The following is a 20,535-nucleotide window of genomic DNA, read 5'->3' as shown; positions in this document are numbered from 1 at the left end:
TCTGTGCCTTGTCTTCATTTTGGGGGACCCAAGGAGCCTTTTGACCAGGTCGGTCCTGGAAGATCGACTTAGAAGCTCAGTTGGGTATGATTTTATTGGCCATGTCCATTGTGAGCACAAATCAAACCCACCACCTGATCACTCTGCCACCACACATCAGAGAGGAGAAAAGTACCTCGGCTCCAGGAGAAGCGTGGCTCCAAGTTAGACAAAGCAGGGAGCCTTGGGGCAGCCGAGTCGCCAACTCTGGAGAAGTTTCTGGAGCTAAGTCCAGAGCAATAACGTGCCAGTGTCCCAGCCCCACAGCATCCCTGCTTCAGCCCTAAGACTTGGATACCTTTGGCCCTTCAACACACAGCCGCCTCTTCTCACGGAACTTGTTCTCATGTGGCTTCAAGCCCTTGCTTGGCCCACACCTTCATTAATGGCTCTCATTTCCGCATCCCAGTTTCCTCCTGGCTCCAAATGAGAATGTGATAACCTAGGAGGAGTGAGACCAGTCTGACTCACTTTCTATTATCAGTCTCAGAGTTTGGGGCTGGCCCAGGGAACCTAGAACTTGGTAAGGAAATACCAGGAAGCCAGGTATTGCCATGACCAAGACAAAACAAGAGGGGTGGAGGGCCTAGGCCAAAGAGACCACTCCGTATCCCCTGGTTATCCTCTTTACTAACTGCTACCTGCGGGGGACTGTGGCGGGGCTAAGCTGGGGTTAGCCTGCACTGAACCTTGGGGAGTAGGATCAGGCTTAGTCAGCCTAAGATACAACCTACTTCACTCACCCATCACAGAGGCCAGCGTGTCCCCCATAGGATTGAACTCATTGAGCTGCAGAGACAAGGGGATAAGCATGAGGAAGGGGTGAAGGTGTTGGGAAAAGGGCACACAAGGACTAATTTCTGGTCAATAAGATAGGATGAATCCCTGCTTCCTCCCATCATTATTTGAGGGCCCAAACCTCACCGAAATGATACCAGAAGATTCTGGGTCATAGAGCTGATGCATCAACTTCCCTGAGCTGCCATCAAACACATCGATTGTCCTTAATTCATAGGGAGTACAGCTTTTGAAATTAGGATCTGGGTATCGGCCCACGACGATGAGGTTGTACCGAGGGTGCCAGGCTGCCTAGGAGATGGAGAGGCTGGTCACGAGCATAAATGCAGAACACTATCAGGAAGGACATCAAAAGTACTCTTTGCCACTAACAATTGTTAATACAGTTGCCAACAATTTAATAATGGAGATAAGATCTACACGAAACTAAAAGAATGGTTTTCAATTGTGTGTATGTCTCCCACTGCACATTTTAAACCCCCAGCTGGCGTCTGTGGCCCTTAGGACACCTTTCAGTCCTTCTCTCTCTTGCATTTCTTGAGATGATATTAACTGATACATATTTTAACATCAGCCTCACCCAGACATTAACCAAAGAGGTAGCCTACCACAAAGCAAAAAGCCTCTGGTAACCAAAACCAAATCGGACTTAAGTTCTCAAGTAACCCCACTACCATCTCCTCCATCAATGTGAATGTTGAAAAAATGGCTAGTGGCTGGCAGGAGAGGAAAGTTAATGTTCCCAGGAGAGCAAAGTTAATGCTCCACTCAAAACAAATCTGACAGTTATTGGAATGAAAGATTGGATGGGATTTCTCTAAGAAACTTGTCAAGTGTTTTGAAGGAGGAAAAACTAAGTCACAAACAAGTCACACCTGGGAAGCTGTAAGTTGGCTTGGCTGGATACGAAGTGAGAGATGAGAACAGGTGGGTCAATGGGAATGTTAACTGGTGAAGGACCTTGGCTTTATTAAGAGCTTGGGTTTGACTGGAGGTACGTGGGGGCCACTAATACTGAATCATCACCGTTTATTGAGTACTTACCAGGCACTAGGAATGGTGCTGTGGCTTTAAGTATACCGATTCAGACCAACAACAACCCTGTCATTTAGATATTGTCATTCTCTTTTTATAGTGAGGAAACTGAGATCCAAAATTTAATTTGCTCAAGGTTCTAATGCGCGGCGGCAGGGGGATGTCTGCCTGCCTGAAGCTGGTGCCCCACCCCATCACAGTGCTATACTGACCAAAGTACAGGCATGAAACCTGGAGGTTTGAAGAGGGGCTGTGGTTCTAGTAAAGAATATAAACTAGTAGAGCAGAACTAGCAGAGTTCACATTGCTTAGGGTCTTGGATAGGAAGGAATTACAGGATTTAAAGATTGTAAGCCTTGGGGATGGAGGCTAGGGAGGCGTTAACAAGAAGAAGGCTAAGGTTAGCTTACAGATCAACTGAAACTGAGTGTCAGGATCTTAGAAAATGCCTACAGTGAGGAGATCAGGGCTGAAAAGAAAAAATTCAGGACAATGGGTTATCAGAGAGACAAGAGCCAGCAAAGTGGGATTGCAAAAGTGGAACAAAAGGGCTGGCCCGGTGGCTCAGGTGGTTGGAGCGCTGTGCTCCTAAGGAGAGGTCTCCAGTTGCATTCCCACATGGGCCAGTGAGCTGCGCCCTCTACAGCTAAGATTCTGAACAACGGCTCTCCCTGGAGCTGGGCTGTGGCGGGGGCTGCCGTGTGCTGCCATGGGCTACCATGTGCTGCCAGGAGTGGCTGGCAGACAGTGTGAGTGGCCGGCAGCCAGTGAGAGCCGCTGTGAGCCACTGTGAGCGGCCGACCAGCGAGCAGCGACCTGGTGACGACTGCCTTAGCCGGGCAGAGTGCAAGGCTCATACATAATATCAGCATGGGCCAGGGTAGACTGAGAAACAATGGCTTGAACCGGAGCGGGGTAGGGTGGAGGCGGAAGAAGGGGGAAAAAAAAGTGGAACAAAAGGAGCAGAGAGCCAGGGAATAAGGCTGGTTTGTCAGGACAGGAAGGGATTAAAGGCTTCTGTTATCTGCCCTCTCTCCATCTTGGGCAGACTCCATCTCTCCCTGTGATCACAATAGCTCTTTACTCTATCACTTACCTTGATGGGCGTCAAGTGCTGGAAGTGGCGGTGAGGGTGTGGGATCAGGCTCGGGGGGCAGTCCCATTGGGAGGCAGAGTAAACCCGGATCTCACTCTTCTGGTCGGTGGTCAGCAGCTGGGCTCCATCAGGACTGAAATGAGCTGGCAAGTGAAAAGCCTCTGAGCTGAAGGCACCACGGGCCTCCTGTTGTGCTGGCCTTCACAGGCCTTCTCCTGCAGGGGCACCCTGGCTCCCACTCCTGTCTAGGCAGGGGTGGAAGGGAGGTAAATCTGGGCTGTGAACAAAAACACCCTACAAACTCAGCAGCTGATGGGGGCAGCTACAGTCAGAAAGGTTCTAAGACATCAGCTTGGCCAATGCTGTCGGGGATAAAGGTTTGACCTAGTGGTTTCTAAACGTTGAGGGAAACCCCAGAAGTGGTGGTGTGGGCAGGGCCCGCAGGAAGGATGAGGTCTGCTATATCACACCTGCGTTGACAGGGTGCCTATGTGGCAGCGAGTAGAGGAAACTGGATTTCCCTTTAACCTGGCGCAGGTCCCAGATTTTCACTGTTTGATCTACGGAGGCTGTCGCCAGGAGCCAATCACAGCATGGATTCAGGGCCACATGGGTCACTTTCTTTTTGTGCATCCTCAGATTCCAAAGCTACAGAGAAGATCTCGGGTTCAGGTGGGGGCAGAGAATTGAGGCTCAGGGTAAGGGAGGGAGAGGGAGAACCTGGGCTCCCAAGAACGTACCTCCCTGCCGTCCATGTTCAGTAGGATCACGTGGCCCACATTGTCTCCTGTGACCACCACTCGGCTTTTGGCAGACACGTCCAGGCTGCAAAACCAGAAGCTGGAGGGACAGACTACGGTAAGATTCTTGGGGACAGAGGCAAGGTCCATTTATTCACTGTTGTAGCTCCAGTGCCTAACGCATAGTAGACACTCAGTAAATATTTGTTGAATGAATAACCGTCTTGCCATAGACTCCCAGTGAAAAATACTTAGACGTGTCTGCCATCCAGACAGAGGGTGTGGGGGTGATGGGGCTCAGAAATGTGTCCAGTTACTGCAGGGCCCAGGATCCTCAGCTAGTACGAGTCCCTGAAGCAGCCACACCTCAGAGCCATAAGGCATGTCCCCAGGCTCGCTTGCCCGCTACAGCTCTGGGTTCTGAGGAAGATTCCTTCACGGCCCTTTTCCTTCACATTCCACCCGCTGGGCCACAGGAGATGACAAGCCAAACAGGGACTGTCCCGCTCTGTTCCTCAGAGCTGGCTAGAAAGAAACTTCTGCCCCCTTCTGAGCACTTAGGGAACAGAGCACACAAAACCCTGAAGCTATCTGGCCGTTTTTCCCTCGGACTCGAGGGAGAGGGGATGTGGAGGCGAGCTCATCCACATCCCAGCCAGGAGAGCTCAGATTCATGTTTTCTTTTCCTCTCAAATCCTTGCTACACTGCCTTTTCATCCCCTACAAATATCTCTCAGAGGGAGGGTTTCTTGTGGAAGAGAAACCTCGAGCTGAGTCTATCCCATCACCTGTCCTGATTGCTCATGGATTCTTACTCCTGTGGGGCAGCCCAGGATAACATCCAGTGCTAGTTAGACGCCCCCACACCCTCAGTTCCTCAGGGAGCAGGGTCATGTCTCTGGCTAGAAATCAAAGTGACAAGCACTTTTTAGTTTCTGCAGCTACTTGCTCTTGGACATGAGTCTATCCACTGAAACTTCCATTGTGGAACTGCTTGGGTCTTTACACCCCAGTGAATGTAGGGAATGAAATGTTAAGTTCTTAAGTTCCTGCTCCTGACTTTAAGTGGCTTTCTAGGCCAACACCATGTTGACTTGTCTAGTGAGAACCAAGGTCTGGTCTGACTTACAGAAGAGCTGAGGCTCCAGAACCCCTCCCTAAAGCAGTGACGCACCTGCATCACAGTAAGAGCAGCTAAAGAAAAAGTTGAAGAAAGAGAGGGAAGGGTGGAAAGTGGCTAACACCTTTCCTTTCTTCCCAGGTGTGGGTAAAAGAAATGGGATCTCGCCAGAACTACACTGCGCCCAGGCGCCCTTTCCCCTACTAAACTACTCACTCATAGCTGCTGTAGCTGGTAAAAACTTGGAGAGTGTTGCCTTCAAAATCTTGCAGCCTAGTTGTTCCCTCCATTGACGAGGTGAAAAACTGGTTGGTATTGAGAGGGTTAAACTTCAGCCCAGTGATGCTCCCTCCAGCTCCAATCTAACACAAGGGAGAGGAAAGCCAGTGAGTGATGATGGCCCGGGAAGAGAAGGAGGCCTGGGTGACTCATGGCCAAGACAAGTGCCAGTCAGGCAGCACGTGGGGCCAGGCCTGCCTACAAGCCTAAACTCTCTCCACAGTGCTCTTTATTTCTCCAAGTTTTAGTTTTAGTTTTCTAAATTAACATACAGTGAATTTGGTTGTTTTCAGTATACAGTTTGGATGAATTTTAACACATGTATGGATGTGAATAACCACCACCAAAATCAGGACGCAGAATTGCTGTCACCACAAAAAACTCATGCTCTCCCCCCGTTGTATCCACACCTCCCCCCATGACTATGATTTGATAAACTGTCATATAAATGATCATACAGTATGCAGCCTTTCAAGACTAGCTTCTTTCATTTCACTCAGCACAATGCCCTTGAGATTCATCCACGTTGCTGTGTGTTTCTATAGCTCGTACCGTTTTATTGCTGAGTGCTCCATTGTGTGGCTGTTTCTCACACCACACTCTTTTTAGAAGAGCTTCAGCTCGGAACAGTGGCTGGGTTAGGAGGGCAGGAGACAGATCTGAGCTCCTTCCTATTTTTTCTCAACATCCCAAGCAATGATGATGAAAATCATCATGATAACATTACTAGGTTAACCTTACTAAGTGCATGTTACGCACGAGGCACTGTTTTAAGACTTTTACATTCCCAAGAGTTCCTTCTCCACTTCTTTCTTGTGGCCGCTGCTACCCTAGCTTCATGGACCTCTACAAAGTCTCGTAGGCAACATCTCGTACACAACTTCATTCGCTCAGCACGCTAACTGGCACTTTCCATTCGCTCTATAGAACACTCTAACCGATGCCCATCGTCTGACAAAACCTTGCTCCTCGTAAAATAATCTGCTCCTTACCAAGGGTTAGTTGTGTTTATTCTTAAACCTGTATATGCTAGTTGTACTTTTTATTGTAATTATGTAATTTAATTGAACATGTAGTTTAGTCACACATAATTTGTTAAACAATAAATATTTAAACTAAACATTTAAACGTTTAATTAAACATGTCATTTAATTAAACTGATGAAATACATGCAAAAAGTAAGACCATTGTTATGTCTATGAAAGCCATGTTGAATGATATAGAAAAATTAGATAAAAATGAATTGCTAGGGCGGCCGGTTTGCTCAATGGTTAGAACGCAATGCTCATAACACCAAGGTCGCCGGTTTGATTCCCACATGGGCCAGTGAGCTGCGCCCTCTACAGCTAAGATTGTGAACAACAGCTCTCCCTGGAGCTGGGCTGCCAGGAGGTTGGCCTAAGCTGCTGTGTGCTGCCGCAGGCTACTGTGTGGCGCCAAGAGCAGCCGGTCGCCAGCGTGAGCTGCCATGGGCTGCCGTAGGCTGTTGTGTGCTGCCGTGGGCTACTGTGAGCGGCTGACCGACAACTGGCAACCGACTGCCTCCGCCGGGGGGAGTGCAATACCAGCATGAGCCAGGGAGCTGTGTCCTACACAACTAGACTGAGAAACAACAGCTTGAACAGGAGTGGGGTGGGCGGGGTAGGTGGAAGAAGGGGGAAAAATAATTGCTAAAAATAAGAGTTCTCAACTGAAGCATGGGTAAGATACTTATAAAAAATTAGGGTGGGAAGTAATGAAAATTTAGAAAGAATATGCAATCGGGTTGCTTCAGAACTATAGGTAAATTATGTCTCCACTTTACGTAAATGGAAACTAGACCCTCTAAAGAACATGTTATGTGTGTGGTCTATGTAAGATCAGGCGCACCCTAATCAGTGGACCCTTCCTCCAAGGAAAGGACAGGCCCTATGTCAAAGCATCAGTAAGAAAGACAAACATAAACATTTTAAGTTAAAATGCATGAGTGTTCTTCTAGCAAGGATGGACTATGACCAACTCCTGCACTGAGACGGACTAAGAAAACCTGGACAAAACATGAAAAAGGAATATATTTGAGACTTGTAATTCAAGTGATGGTGAATTAGCTTGTGTCAGGCCAACCTTTTGCTGAGAACAACGAGAAAGGTAGATAAAATACAGGTCTTTAAAGAAAAGTTTCTGAAGTGAATGGAGAGCTATCGAGGCATCAAGTTGGACTTGCAGACCAACATCATAGAGAGAAGAGAAGCAGAAAGGTAAGCCTGACATTTGGATGCTGCTTTTCAGATTAGAAAGCTGTGGCTTCAAAGCAGAAACACCAAACAGCAGAGAAGCTGAACGGAAAGTAGTGGCTTAAAGGTTGAGAATCTGAGCACAGCTTTTGTCAGTCCCACAGGGCACGTGGGCAAAAACTGGAGTTCAGACCTGGCGAGGAGGAAAGATCTTGGAAAAAATCCAACTTTCAGTTAGGATCTCTGACCCTAGAAATAAGAACAAACTGGAAAAAGGCCATCTCTCACAAAGAATGAAGTCCAGATTCAAATAATTTCAATCTCTGATCAGACCGACATGATATGATTCCACCCTAACTGCCTGCAGAGGAAAAAAATTAATTATCTCTAGAGGAAAATAACACCACTCAGAAGTTCAAATTACCTCTAGAAGTTTTCATACTCAATATTTGGCATTAAATCTAAAATGATCCAGTATATCAGCAGATAAGACCAAATAACCAATAACTAAGAGAAAAAAACAACAGTTGTAAGACACAGGAGATCTAGATATTGGATATACTGGACACCAGTTTTAAGATAGTTGCGATTAATATACACTAAAAAATAGACCTAATTAAATATTGGACAAAAGATTTGAATAGACATTTCTCCAAAGAAGACAGAAACATGGTCAGTAGCACATGAAAAGATGCTCAACATTATTAGTCACACTGGGAACATGCAAATCAAAACCACAATCAGATGCTAATTCACACCCACAAGGATAGCAATAATCAAAAAGATGGACAATAATAAGTGTTGACAAGACAACCTATGGAATGGGAGAAAATATTTGCAAACTATATATTTGATATAAAGGGTTAATATAAAAAATACATAAGGAACTCTAACAACTCAATAGCATAAAAAATAACAAACAGCCAAACAAACAAAAAACACTGACTTTAAAACGGGCAAAGGACCTGAAGAGACATTTCTCCAAAGAAGACATACAAATGGCCCATAGGAATATTAAAAGGTGTGGAACATCTATCGGGGAAATGCAAATTAAAACTGCAATGAGATATCACCTGACACCTGTGAGAATAGCTTATTATCAAAATGACAAAAAATAACAAGTGTTAGCAAGGATGTGGAGAAAAGGGAACTCTTGTACACTGTTAATGGGAATGTAAATTGGTAGAGGCATTATGGAAAACAGTATGGAGATTCCTCAAAAAATTTAAAATAGAACTACCATATGATGAAATAACACTTCTGGGTATATATCCAAAGGAAATGAAATCAATTTCTCAAAGAGTTATCTGTCCTCCTGTGTTTATTGCTATTATTCACAGTAGCCAAGATATGGAAGCAACCTGTCTGTTGATGGATGAATGGATAAAGAAAATGGGGTGTATTTCTATAATAAAATTTTATTCAGCCTTTAAAAAGAAAGAAATCTTGTTATTTTCAACAACATGGAAGAACCTGGGGACGTTATGCTAAGTGCAATAAGTAAGACACAGAAAGATAAATACTGTATGATCTTATTTACATGTGCAATCTAAAAAAGTCAAACTTATAAATGCAGACAGTTGAATGGAAGGTGCCAGGGGCTGGGTGATAGGGGAAATAGAGAGACATTGGTCAAAGGGTGCAAAGTTTCAATTATGCAGGAGAAATAAATTCTGAAGATCTAATGTACAGCATGGCGACTACAGTTAATAATAGTGTATTGTATACTTGAAATTTGCTAAGATTGCTAATTGTTCTCAGCACACACAAACAAAAAGGTAAGTAAGTGACATGGTGGATGTTAATTAGCTTGTTTGTGGTAATAATTTCACAATGTATATGTGTATTAAAACATCACGTTGTACATCTTAAATCCATGAAATTTTTATTTGTCAATTATACCTCGATAAAGCTGGGGGCACAAAAAACAAGTGTTGGTACAGATGTGGAGAAATTGAAGTCCTCCTTCATTGTTGGTGGGAACATGAAATTATTGTCACTTTGGAAAAGCTTGGCAAAAAAATTAAACATAAAATTATCATATGACTCAGCAATTCCACTCCTAGATATATAACCAAGATAAATGAATACATATGTTTACAGAAAAGCTTGAAATATTCATAGCAGCATTATTCATAATAAAAGAGAGGCTAAAAATCAAAGACTCAAACATCCATGTCAAGAAGCTGTAAAACTAGCAAGAAACTAAAGCCAAAGCAATTAGAAGAAAAATAAAGAATAGTAATTAATGAAACACAAAACAATAATGCAGTGTGGAGAGTCAACAAAGCCAAAAGTTGGTTCCATGAAAAGACTAATAAAACTGATAAATCCCTGGTGAGACTGACCAAACAAACAAGAAGGCACAAATAACCAGTTTAATGGATGGAAAAAGGGACATAAATATGAGTAATAAGAGGGTATCATAAACAATCTTGAATTTGAAAATTTAGATGAAAGGGCAAATTCTTAGAAAAATACACACTTGCCAAAATGACAGAAGATGAAAATCTGAATAGTCTGGTGATCTATTAAAGATATTGAATTCACGACGAAAAACTTTCTTGCAAAATAAATTCTAGATCTTGGTGGCTTCACTGGTGAATATACTACATATTTAAGGTAGCTATAATATTAGTATTTTTTTTGAAACTTTATTTTCAAACTATTTCAAACTCATAGAAAAATTGCAAGAATAGCCCAAAAAACTTTTTCTGGGACCATGTGATAATAAATTGCCAACATGATGTCTCATCATCCTCAAACACCTTACTGTGTATATTGCACATATGTAAGAACATTTTCCTACATAACCACAATAAGACCATCAAAACTTAGGGGTATGTAAAACAGTTCAAAGACATAGAAACAGAAAAATTGTGGTTACCAAGGGCTGAAGGGCAGGGGAAGTGGGGAACTGTTATTCAATGGGTATACAGTTTCAGTTTTACAAGGTGAAAAGGTTCTGGAGATTTGTTGCACAACAATGTGAATATAGTTAACACTACTGAACCGTACACTTAAAAATGGTTCAGAAAACAAATTTTAGGTTACGTTCTTTTACCACAATTTTAAAAATAAGCAGTATCACTTGCTAGAAATTGTAAATGTAAAAAAGTGAAAAATAAAAGAAAAATTAAATGAAAAAAATATAACTAATAAACCAACCAAACAAAAAACAATCAGTATAGTTTACCACATTAACAGAATAAAGGGGAAGAATCATATGCTGATCTCAATAGATACAAAAAAGTATTTGATGAAATTCAATTATCATTCATAATAAGAACTTTTGGCAAAGTAGGAATAAAAGGGGCACTTACTTAATCTGATAAAGGGCACTTAAAAACAAACAAGTTTTAAAAACAAATGCACTCCTAGGTATAATCCCAAAAGAACTGAAAACAAGCGTTCAAACAAAAATTTTTATAGAATTGTTCATAGCAGTTGTATTAATAATAGGTGGAAACAACCCAAATGTCCATCAAGAGAAGAATGGATAAATAAAATGTGGTATATCCATATGATGGAATATTACTCATCTATAAAAAGGAATGAAGTACTGATACATGCTACAACCTGGATGGACCTTGAAAATATTATGCTAAGGAAAGCCAGACCCAAAAGGACAAGTATGACTCCATTTATATGAGGTACCTAGAATAGTCGAATTCATAGAGACAGAAAGCAGATAAGTTGGGCAGGGGGAAAGGGTATGAGAGAGTCATTGTTTAATGGGTACAGAGTTTTATTTTGGGATGATGAAAAAGTTCTGGAGATGGACAGTGGTGATGGTTGCACAACAATGTAAATATACTTAATGACACTGAACTATACACTTAAAAATGGTTAAAATGGTAGATTTTATGTTACGTATATTTTACCACAGTAAAAAGCAGCAGTAATCATAATAAAATATAAATGTCTTCTATGATCAAGAATAAGACAAAGATACCTGCCTTCACCAATATTCAACAATGTACCAGAGGTCTTTACCAACAGAATAAAGCAAAAAAGAAGTATAAGAATGGTAAAGGGAGAAATCAAACTCCCATTATTTGTAGATGTGTAGGAAAGATTGTATAGGAAAAAATTTTAAATACTCAAACTATTAGAAGTATTAAATGTGGGTTTCTGCTTCTAACTATGAACAGCATGTAGGACAATACCTAGTAGCCTAACATATACATAACAGGATTCCACCCATAAAAAGAGGGGGGAGGGAAAATTATTTAAAGAAACAGTGGCCTAAAATTTTCCAAATTTGATAACTATAAACTCACAGATCCAAGAAGCTCAATGAACCTCAATCAGAAGAAACATGAAAGACACCAAGCAAATCATAATCATTTTTAAAGTAGCCAGAAGAAAAAAAGAAAAACCATGAGTAGAGAAACATAAGAATGAGAGCAGACTTCATATCAAAAGGAAAATGTTACCAAAAGAAATTCTGGATCTCACAAAGGAATGAAAAGCACTGGAAATGGCAATTATGTGGGTTTTTATTAGTGTTTTTTTTTTTCCTCATTTAAAAAATATCTTTAAAAGATACCTAACCCTAAAACCCAGCCATTCCACAACTAGGTATTTACTCAAGAAAAATAGAAACATACGTTGTATATCCACACAAAGACTTGTACATGAATGTTCATAGCAGCTTTATTTGCAACAGTCAAAAACTAGAAAAAATCCAAATGTCTTTCAACAAGTGAATGGATAAATTAATTGTGGTATATCAATACACTGGAACACTACTTAGAAATAAAAGCTATTGATAAACACAAAAATGTAAATGAATCTCAAATAATTATACTGAGTGAAAGAAGGCAGAAAAAAGTATATTGTATGATGCCATTTGTATAAGTCTAGAAAATGCAAATTAATCAATAGGGATAAAAAGCAGATTAATGGTTTTCAGGGGACATGAGAGAGGGTAGAAAGAAAGGAATTACAAAGGGGCATGAGAAAACTTTGGGGGTGATGGATGTGTTCACTATTTTAATTGTGGTGATGGTTTCATGATTGTATACATGTCAAAACTCATGAAATTGTACACTTTAAATATCTATAGTTTATATATCAATTATACTCCATAAAGATTAAACAAAAAAAGACAACTGACTATATGAAGCAAAAATACTAATGTATTGAGAGGTTTATAACATATATAGATATAAAATGTAGGCCAAGGAGAGAATGGAGAAAATGGAAGTAAATATAGTTGTAAGATTCTTACATGTGAAGTGGTATATTATTTGAGGGCCAATGATGATTTAAAGCTGTATATTGGAAAGCCAGGAGCAACCACTAAAAGAGAGAAAAGGGAAGGGAAGAAAAGTATAACATAATAATCCAATAGTGGGTATAAAATGGAATCATAAAAAGTACTCAACCAAAAATAAGGGAAGAAAAAAAGGAAAATGGAACAAAGAGATGCGATAAACAGAAGTAGTAAGATGACAGATTTAAACCCAATCATATTAATAATCATATTAAATACAAATGGTCAATTAAATGCCAGTTATTGTCAGGTTGGTTTTTTTAAAAATACTGTTTTATATACAAATACACAAATATGTTAAAAATGAAAAGATGTAAAAAGATATACCATGCAAACATTAATCAGAAGAAAGCTGGAGTAGCTATATTAATATCAAACAAAGAAGATTTCAGAACAAGAAATATTACCAGGGATAAAGGGAGACATCTCAGAATGACAAAGGGATCAGTTTGTCGAAAGCATGTAATTCTAAATGTGTAAACACCTAATAACAGAGTCCAAATGCTTGAAACAAAAACTAAAGGAAAATAGAGACACAATTTTATAGTTAGAGATTCCAATATTCCTCTCTCAATAATTGATAAAAAGACAGAAAATCAATAAGGATAGAACATTTGAACACTATCAACCAACATAACCTAATTGACATTTAGAGAATAATTCACTCCAAAACAGCAGAATACACATTCTTTTCAAATGCACATAAAACATTCACTAAGATAGTCCATATGCTGGGCCATAAAACAATTTTAAAATGTAGAAAGACTGGAATCATATAAAATGCTTTCTGTTCATAGCAGAATAGCACTAGAAATCAATAACAGAGATATATTTCAATAATCCCTAAATATTTGGAAATTAAACAACATAAGAATAACCAATAGGTCAAAAAAGAAATCATAAAAAATCTGGAAAATAATTTGAACTAAATGAAAACAAAAACACAACAAAATTTGTGATATGAAGTTAAAGAAATACTTAGAGGGAAATTAAAAGCATTAAGTGGTTAATTAGAAAAGAAGAAAGGTATTAAACAGTCTAAGCTTCCATCTTAAGAAATGAGAAAAAGAAGAGCAAATTAAATCCAAGGTAACTAGAGGAATGAAAACAGCAAAAATCAATGAAAAAGAAAATATAAAACTTACAGAAAATCAATGAAACGGAAATTGATAAACCTCTAGCAAGATTGATCAGGAAAAAAAAAAAGAGAACAAATTACCAATATCAAGAATGTGAGGGGAGACATCACTACAGATCCTATATACAAAGAAAAGATGATAAGGGAATACTATGAACAACTTTATGCCACTAAATTCAACAGCTCATATAAAATGGACAAATTACTTGAAAAATCAACTATCAAGCTCATTCAACAAGAAACAGATAACCTAAATTGCCCTATATCTATTAAGGAAATTGACTATATAGTTAAAAACCTTCCAACAACAACAACAAAAAACTCCAGGCCCAGATGGCTTGACTAGTGAATTCTATGAAAAATTTAATTAAGAAATAGTACTATTTCAATGCAAAATATTCTAGAAAACACAAGAAGAGGGAACACTTCCCAACTCTTTATGAGGTCTGCATTACCCTGATACCATTATCAAAAGCATTTTTTAGAAGAGAAATTATAGGATATTTTTAAGTGATCATGGGGTATGGTATGATTAAGCTAGAACATCTGATGTGGTAAGTAATATACAACAGATTCTAGGATAGAATATTTATGTGCAATCTAAGTAGAAGTACAGGTGTGTGTAATACTGTATATACACACAGAAAGATGTACAAAATGGGGATTTCAGGCAATATTTACTTGATTCTTTAAACTTTTCCTTTTATTTGAATTTCTTATGATGAGCATGCATCATTTTGATAATGAGAATAAGTAAAGCTATCTTCATTTCAAATATGTAATACATGTTCCTTTGCCAATAGTCTGAAAGATGTAAAGATCAGAGTCCAGGTCAGATGACTAAAGAAGTGACAACATGAGGCACTGCTGCTCCTCCAGTCACTGGTCTCAAATCAACTTTCTGCCGTCAGTACCTGGGAGTAAAAGCAGACATTTCTGTGCTCGCTTCGGCAGCACATATACTAAAAAGCAGACATTTCTCCAGACCACCATAATCTTTTTCTGCTCCAACCTAGCTCCCTGCTAGTCACAAAGTTCTAATGCCCAGACCAATCTCCACAACCATGCGAGGAAACTTCATTTCAATGCACATCATAAGGGTGACATAAACCAAAACCAGCCTCAGCCTGGCACAAGTTCAAAGCAGTTGTCATTCCCCTTTTGGTTGGGAGGCTCTTCCCCTAGGACAGCCTTAAGCTACTTCTTAATTTTCTCTATGCCCATGTCCTGGATTCCTAGGGGGGAAAAAATCTCTTCCTGCCTGAGCTTTGTTTTTGACTTCAGTTTAAAACTGTCCCTTCTGGTCCTGTCTCACCGGCTGAGCAGGAAGCCCACTGAGCTCGGTCCGCAGCACTCCACTGGCTGCCTTTCTTCTAGTAGCTTCAGGCACGTGTTTTCTTCAATACCCATCTGATAGCTTCAGTCCTAATCTCCCAAACCTGTCTAAACTGACCTTTTCTGATGGGTTGCTCTCCTAACCCTCCACTTAAAGAGAACTCGTCCTGGGTTCCAGAGATAGAAAAACAGTGAGTTGAAGCTGAATCCAGTTCACAAATGTGTTTTGTTTAACTATATGAGCATGTTTAATTTTATTTAGATCCTGACATGAAAAATCAAGATATTTTACATTGAAACCCTTGTGTACTGTTGGTGGGAATGTAAAATGGTGACACCTCTATGCACCACTTAAACAGTATGGCAGTTCCTCAAAAAATTAAAAATAGAATTACCATATGATCCAGCAATTTCACTTCTGGGTATCTACCCAAAAAAACTGAAAGCAGGGACTCAAAGAGATTTTTACACCCATGTTCATAGCAGCATTATTCACAACAGCTAAAAGGTGGAAGCAATCCAAATGTCCACTGACAGATGACTGGCTAAGGAAAATGCAGTAAATACAGACAGTAGAATATTATTCAGTCTAAAAAGGAAGGAAATTCTGACACATGCTATAACACAGATTCACCTGGAGGACATTATGCTAAGTGAAATAAGCCAGTCACAAAAGGATAAATATTGTGTGATTCCACTTACATGAGATACTTATAACAGAATAGTCAAAATCAGAGATACAGAAAGTAGAATGGTGGTTGCTCGTGGTTGGAGGGATAGAGGAACGGGGAGTCAGTATTTAATGGGTACAGAGTTTCAGATTTGCAGGATGAAAATGTTCTGGAGACTGGTTACACAAGAAAGTGAATGTACTTAATGTCATTGAACTGTGCATTTAAAAGTGGTTAAGATGGTAAACATTATGTGTATTTCATCACAATTTTTAAAAATCAGAACATTTTATGTAAAAAATAAGGATTTCAGGTTTCATTTGGAAAAAACAAATGAGAATAACCATGGGACCTAGATTCTTGCATGTCAACCATCTCATTTATCACCAACCCCACCACCTTACATCACTCTTTTATCTGTTTGGCTCTTTTAGGCATATGAGTTTGTGGTTCCTACTCAAAATCGAGAGAATCACTTCTGGTAGTACAGCCATCCAATGTCAGCACTCAGCTGGGCAAGCTAAGGGTCTTCTATTTGGTGGAGGAACAACATCCTCACCACCCCTCAGCAATTGATGATAAACATGGATGACGAAGCCCATCCCGAAAAAGCTCTATGCCAAACCTTATTCCAAACACACTCTGCCTTTCCTCCTTTCCTCTCCATTTCTCAATAAATATTGTTCTTCCTCACTCCTCACTCATCCGTGAAGCATCCTCTATTGACTCTAATTTCCAAGAGGTTCTTCCTAGTTACTGTGCACGTATACATCCCATCTACCCAGTTACGCTTCAAGCTCCTCACTCATTCAACAAATAGGAAGCCGTTACTATAAGCCAAACATCATCCTAGGTACGAGGGATGCAATGGTGTAATAGAAAGACATGGTCCCTGCCATCATGCAGCTTACTTTCAAGTGGGCAAGGTAAACACATAAGTAAAATATTTCAAAATATTGATAAACATTGTGGGGGGAGGAAAGTGAAGCAGGGTAATGAGACAGGGATTGATTGGGTGGGATGCAGACTACTTTAGACAGAGTGGTCAGTGAGAGCTCATTGAAGAAGTGTGATGAGGGGAGACCTGAATAATAAAAGGGAGCCAGCCATGAGAAGACCATGGGAAAGAGCACTCCAGCCAAAGGGAAGAGCAACTGCAAAAAGACCCAGTTTCAGGAATAAAAATAGCCAGTGTGGCTAAAGCACAGGAAGTGAAAAAATACAGCAGTACAAGATGAGGTCAAGAGTTATAAAGGAGCTTAGATTCTGTTCTATTCGATGTGGTGACTTACTATGTAGAGGGTGATCAACATTTTATACCTTCTAATATTTTAAGGGCAGGCACTCAATAAAGATTTGAATAACATTACCATTTACTTGTTTGAAAATACCCACAGTTACTTTGGCTCCCAATTATCTCCTTTTTACTGGATTACTTTTCATTCCTTCTGCGCTTCTTCAGCACAGTTATCTGGCACAGGGAACTGCTCACCCCTTCAATGAAGGTAGGTTTGTCCTTTATGCCAAAGTTCCAGAGCATGATATCTCCCCCTTTGGAACCCACAGCCAGGGTGTTGGGGTGCGTTGGGTGCCATGCCAAGGATGTGGCCCTTCTGTCAAAGGGGGCAGCCTTATGGAATATCCGGTAAGAAGCCAGAGAATGCACAAAGGACTGCTGGAGACACTGACACAGAAAGAAAAGAATTAAGTTGAATTAAAACCCAAGTCCTAAATAAATTGCCAAACTCTGCCTCCTCCATTGATGAGCCCTAGGGCCAAGTCCCCCCACCAAAGGAACACTCACTGCCTGGCTCTGTGCGTGAAAATATTTGCAGTTATGTATGAACTAATCTTGGAGAGTAAGAGGGCAGAGTACACGTCAGCTGGGACCTTCACAGCCTAAGCCTTCTACCTGGCTGAGTGCCCAGTAGGCCAATCCCCAAGGTGGTGTGATCTGACCACTCTGACAAACCACTGAACCAACCTAGCATCTAATTTTGGAGCATCCAGTTGTAAAAAGGCACCCTTGAGCAAACTCTTGAGCAGTTCAGCCAGGAAATGCCTCACCTGCTGTAATGATGGCCAAGTAGCTTTGCCCAGCTTATGGTGATGGAGGGCCCTGATGATGCTCCTGCCTGGTGGTGGGACCCGCAGGCTAGCCAACCCTGCCCAAAGGCAGCCTGAGTCAAATCTTCTGCTAGAACCTGCCAAGCAGAACACATATTTTCCTTTCCAATCTCACTCAAGAAAGGCTTTTCAGCCGAAATCCCAGAAAGAAAGCCTTGTTGTTTCCTTCGGCATAGTCACTCTCTCTCATCACCTCCCAAGACTTTTCCATGGTCCGCTCAGTCTCACCCAGGACAAGAAATAGTGAGTAGGGATTCAGCCCCTACCCCAAAATAGTAATTCTGAAGTGAAACTAAATATGATGGTGCAGAGGTCCTGAGAGCTGAGCCAAAGAAACACACAAGAATAAACTATATGCAGAGCTCTTCCCAGTTTGGGTTGGAAAACTTGTGCTAAGGTTGGGTGACAATTTTAAAATCACATATAATGCACAATAAAAAGTTTAGGACAGCGTAGAAGTGACTGTTTGGGAAAAGAAGTATCTTTAAATCCTATATTAAAATAATATAGAGGTGACCAGTTGTTGGCCCCAAGTCTAATCTATTCTCCTGAAAACCAACAGGACCCAGAGAGTCTGGCATGGCTCTAAATTAACTAAGCTACTTTTGGGGAGGCAGAGCCACTTAGACGAGGAATAAAACAACTCTGGATTACCAAGATGTATTTGAAGATCTGATCTCTATGAATCCGGCCTCTTGATAACCAATTCTTTCTTTTAGTGGACAAAAAACACTTTAACAACCCCCTGCTCCAGTCTTTCTGAGTTCCCTCACACTCCTTATAGCCCTAGGTTCTAGCTTCAATAAACCTGAGAATGTGTTTTCTAAGGGAGGAAATTGAGGGCTCTCACAGCTGAAACGAAGGATAATAACCGTGACTATTTAAATTCAGCACACACACCACCAGGCAAGGTAGGATTATTTTTAGTCCTCAGTGTGTCAAAATCCAGATACAAACAAGGAATTTGAAAAGTCCGTTGTGGCTGATGTAATGGAGCTCATCTGCCTCTCCTGTCACCTGAGGGAGTGTAAGCCCACGCTCTTTGGTGTCAAAAGCCCTGCAGACAATCTGCACAGGTCGAGGCATCTGAAATTTGGAACAGCCTCAGGAACCTCGACGCACCCATCCCCCACTCCAGCCTCCTGCGTGAGAAACCCAAACGACGGAATTATCAAAGCAGCAGGCGCAGGCAGTACCGGGGCCCTTCACACAGAGCTTCTTGGCCTCGGGCTCCGGCTCCCGGGTGCTTCTGCTCCTCTTACTCTTGGGGCACACAACCACCTCGGGGGTCTTCCGGGTTTCTGGGCGTTTCCTGGGAGCCATCGCGTCCTCCGTGAGAAGGGGTTCTATACCCTATGTCGAGATTATGAAGGGAAGATTGAGAAGCCTCTGGGGAGAAAAAAGGCGACGACCAGGGAACAGGTCCAACTTCCCGCCAAACATGCCAACTTCCCGCCAAACAGGCTCAAGGCTTCCAAACTGGCTTCTAGTTCCGGCCCCGCCCCTGCCGAAGAGGCCCCGCCTCTCCCGGGAAGGCGGGGGCGCGCGCGGATACCTGGGAAGTGTGTGAGGGGTGGGGCTCATAGGCTCCCTAGAGAAATGGGATAGCACCTACGTGTTGGTCCTGAGCTAGTCGAAAGTCCGCTGACCTGCCAAGAACAAAGATGGCAGCCAGTGCCCGGCCACCCCACTTGAAGCCTCTTCAGACGCGGCGCTGCCAGGCTTCAGGGGGTCCAGAGCCGACCAGGTACGAATTAAGGCTTCAAGCTCCGCCCTCTCTGTCTTTTAATTGGCGATCATGCCCGCTTGGGCTTCGGGATTGGCTGATCCTTACAGTTAGTGGGAGGTGGCTTTGTAGAAAGCTGGCCACTTCCCAGCGGTGGAAATCGACCTCTTTCCGCCTACAAACTTTGCGATCAGTATAGAGTATTTAATCTCTCCGGTTTAGTAGAATCTCAGCTTCTCTGTGGAGAGTGGTTGAAACTCGCAGCTATTAACTAAGGTTTCCCCAAACCTGCTGCATGTCCGCCTAGGGCGCAGCCTAGGGCAATGAGGGGCTGGAGGGCGTGCCGGGCCAACCTGGCTTAGAGGTCTTGTGCCCGACTTCTGCCAAACGCCAAGGCAGTGACTCACAGGTGAGGCTGCGCTGGCCTGCCTGGCCCGACAAGGATGTACCCCACTTTCTGCGACGAACCAGGTGGATGCTGGGGTTAGTTGGGAACTGCTGGGCCTTTTCTTCCGCTAAACCCGGTGCCAGGCACTTCGGTAGGGTAAGAGGAAACAAAAATGCATTAACAGTAAAGCTTGCACTCAAGGACAGGTAAGGATGAAAGACATTTCAAAATATAACTCTTGGAAAAAAGTGAATACCCCGGAAGAAAAATTCGAAAATGCGTTTTTGATGGGAAGATCAGCTCAGTTACAAATGACAGCCACTCAGGGCGGCAGGCTGGTGGCTTCTCTCCTGCAGTCTGGTAGCGGTGTTTTCAGAGCTGTGTTACAAAAGCAAGCTGGCTCCCTTTTACTCAGACCAGCCATTAGTTTCACCTCAGCAGGGTGCTCATTTCTGGAGGGATACAGCCTACTGAGAAGACAAGAAAAATAATGTGAAACAAGTCAAACAATTCCAGATAGAACACAGTTGAGTACTAAATTGTGGTATG

General features: G+C 41.8%; 1 protein-coding gene across 2 annotated transcripts; it reads right to left on the bottom strand.

Moving 5' to 3' along the window:
- Positions 1 to 76: 76 nt before the first annotated feature.
- Positions 77 to 19,614, bottom strand: DDB2 (damage specific DNA binding protein 2). Of its 2 annotated transcripts, XM_019743581.2 has the most exons (11): positions 19,488 to 19,614; positions 19,069 to 19,225; positions 17,813 to 17,949; positions 17,238 to 17,429; positions 5,045 to 5,190; positions 3,709 to 3,808; positions 3,439 to 3,616; positions 2,969 to 3,111; positions 964 to 1,128; positions 783 to 828; positions 77 to 481 (listed from the first exon to the last, which is right to left on the bottom strand). In XM_019743581.2, exons 2-11 carry the CDS (start codon positions 19,193 to 19,195, stop codon positions 432 to 434), a joined length of 1,284 nt encoding a protein of 427 aa, XP_019599140.2. In that variant the 5' UTR covers positions 19,196 to 19,225; positions 19,488 to 19,614; the 3' UTR covers positions 77 to 431. The 2 variants fall into 2 exon arrangements, with proteins under 2 accessions (XP_019599140.2, XP_019599141.2); XM_019743582.2 differs by lacking the exon at positions 19,488 to 19,614 and having other exon boundaries at positions 19,069 to 19,336.
- Positions 19,615 to 20,535: the final 921 nt, after the last annotated feature.

The sequence above is a fragment of the Rhinolophus sinicus genome, linkage group LG06, assembly GCF_036562045.2.
Source record: "Rhinolophus sinicus isolate RSC01 linkage group LG06, ASM3656204v1, whole genome shotgun sequence".
Lineage (NCBI taxonomy): Eukaryota > Metazoa > Chordata > Mammalia > Chiroptera > Rhinolophidae > Rhinolophus > Rhinolophus sinicus.
This window is presented reverse-complemented; position numbering and strand designations above follow the sequence as displayed.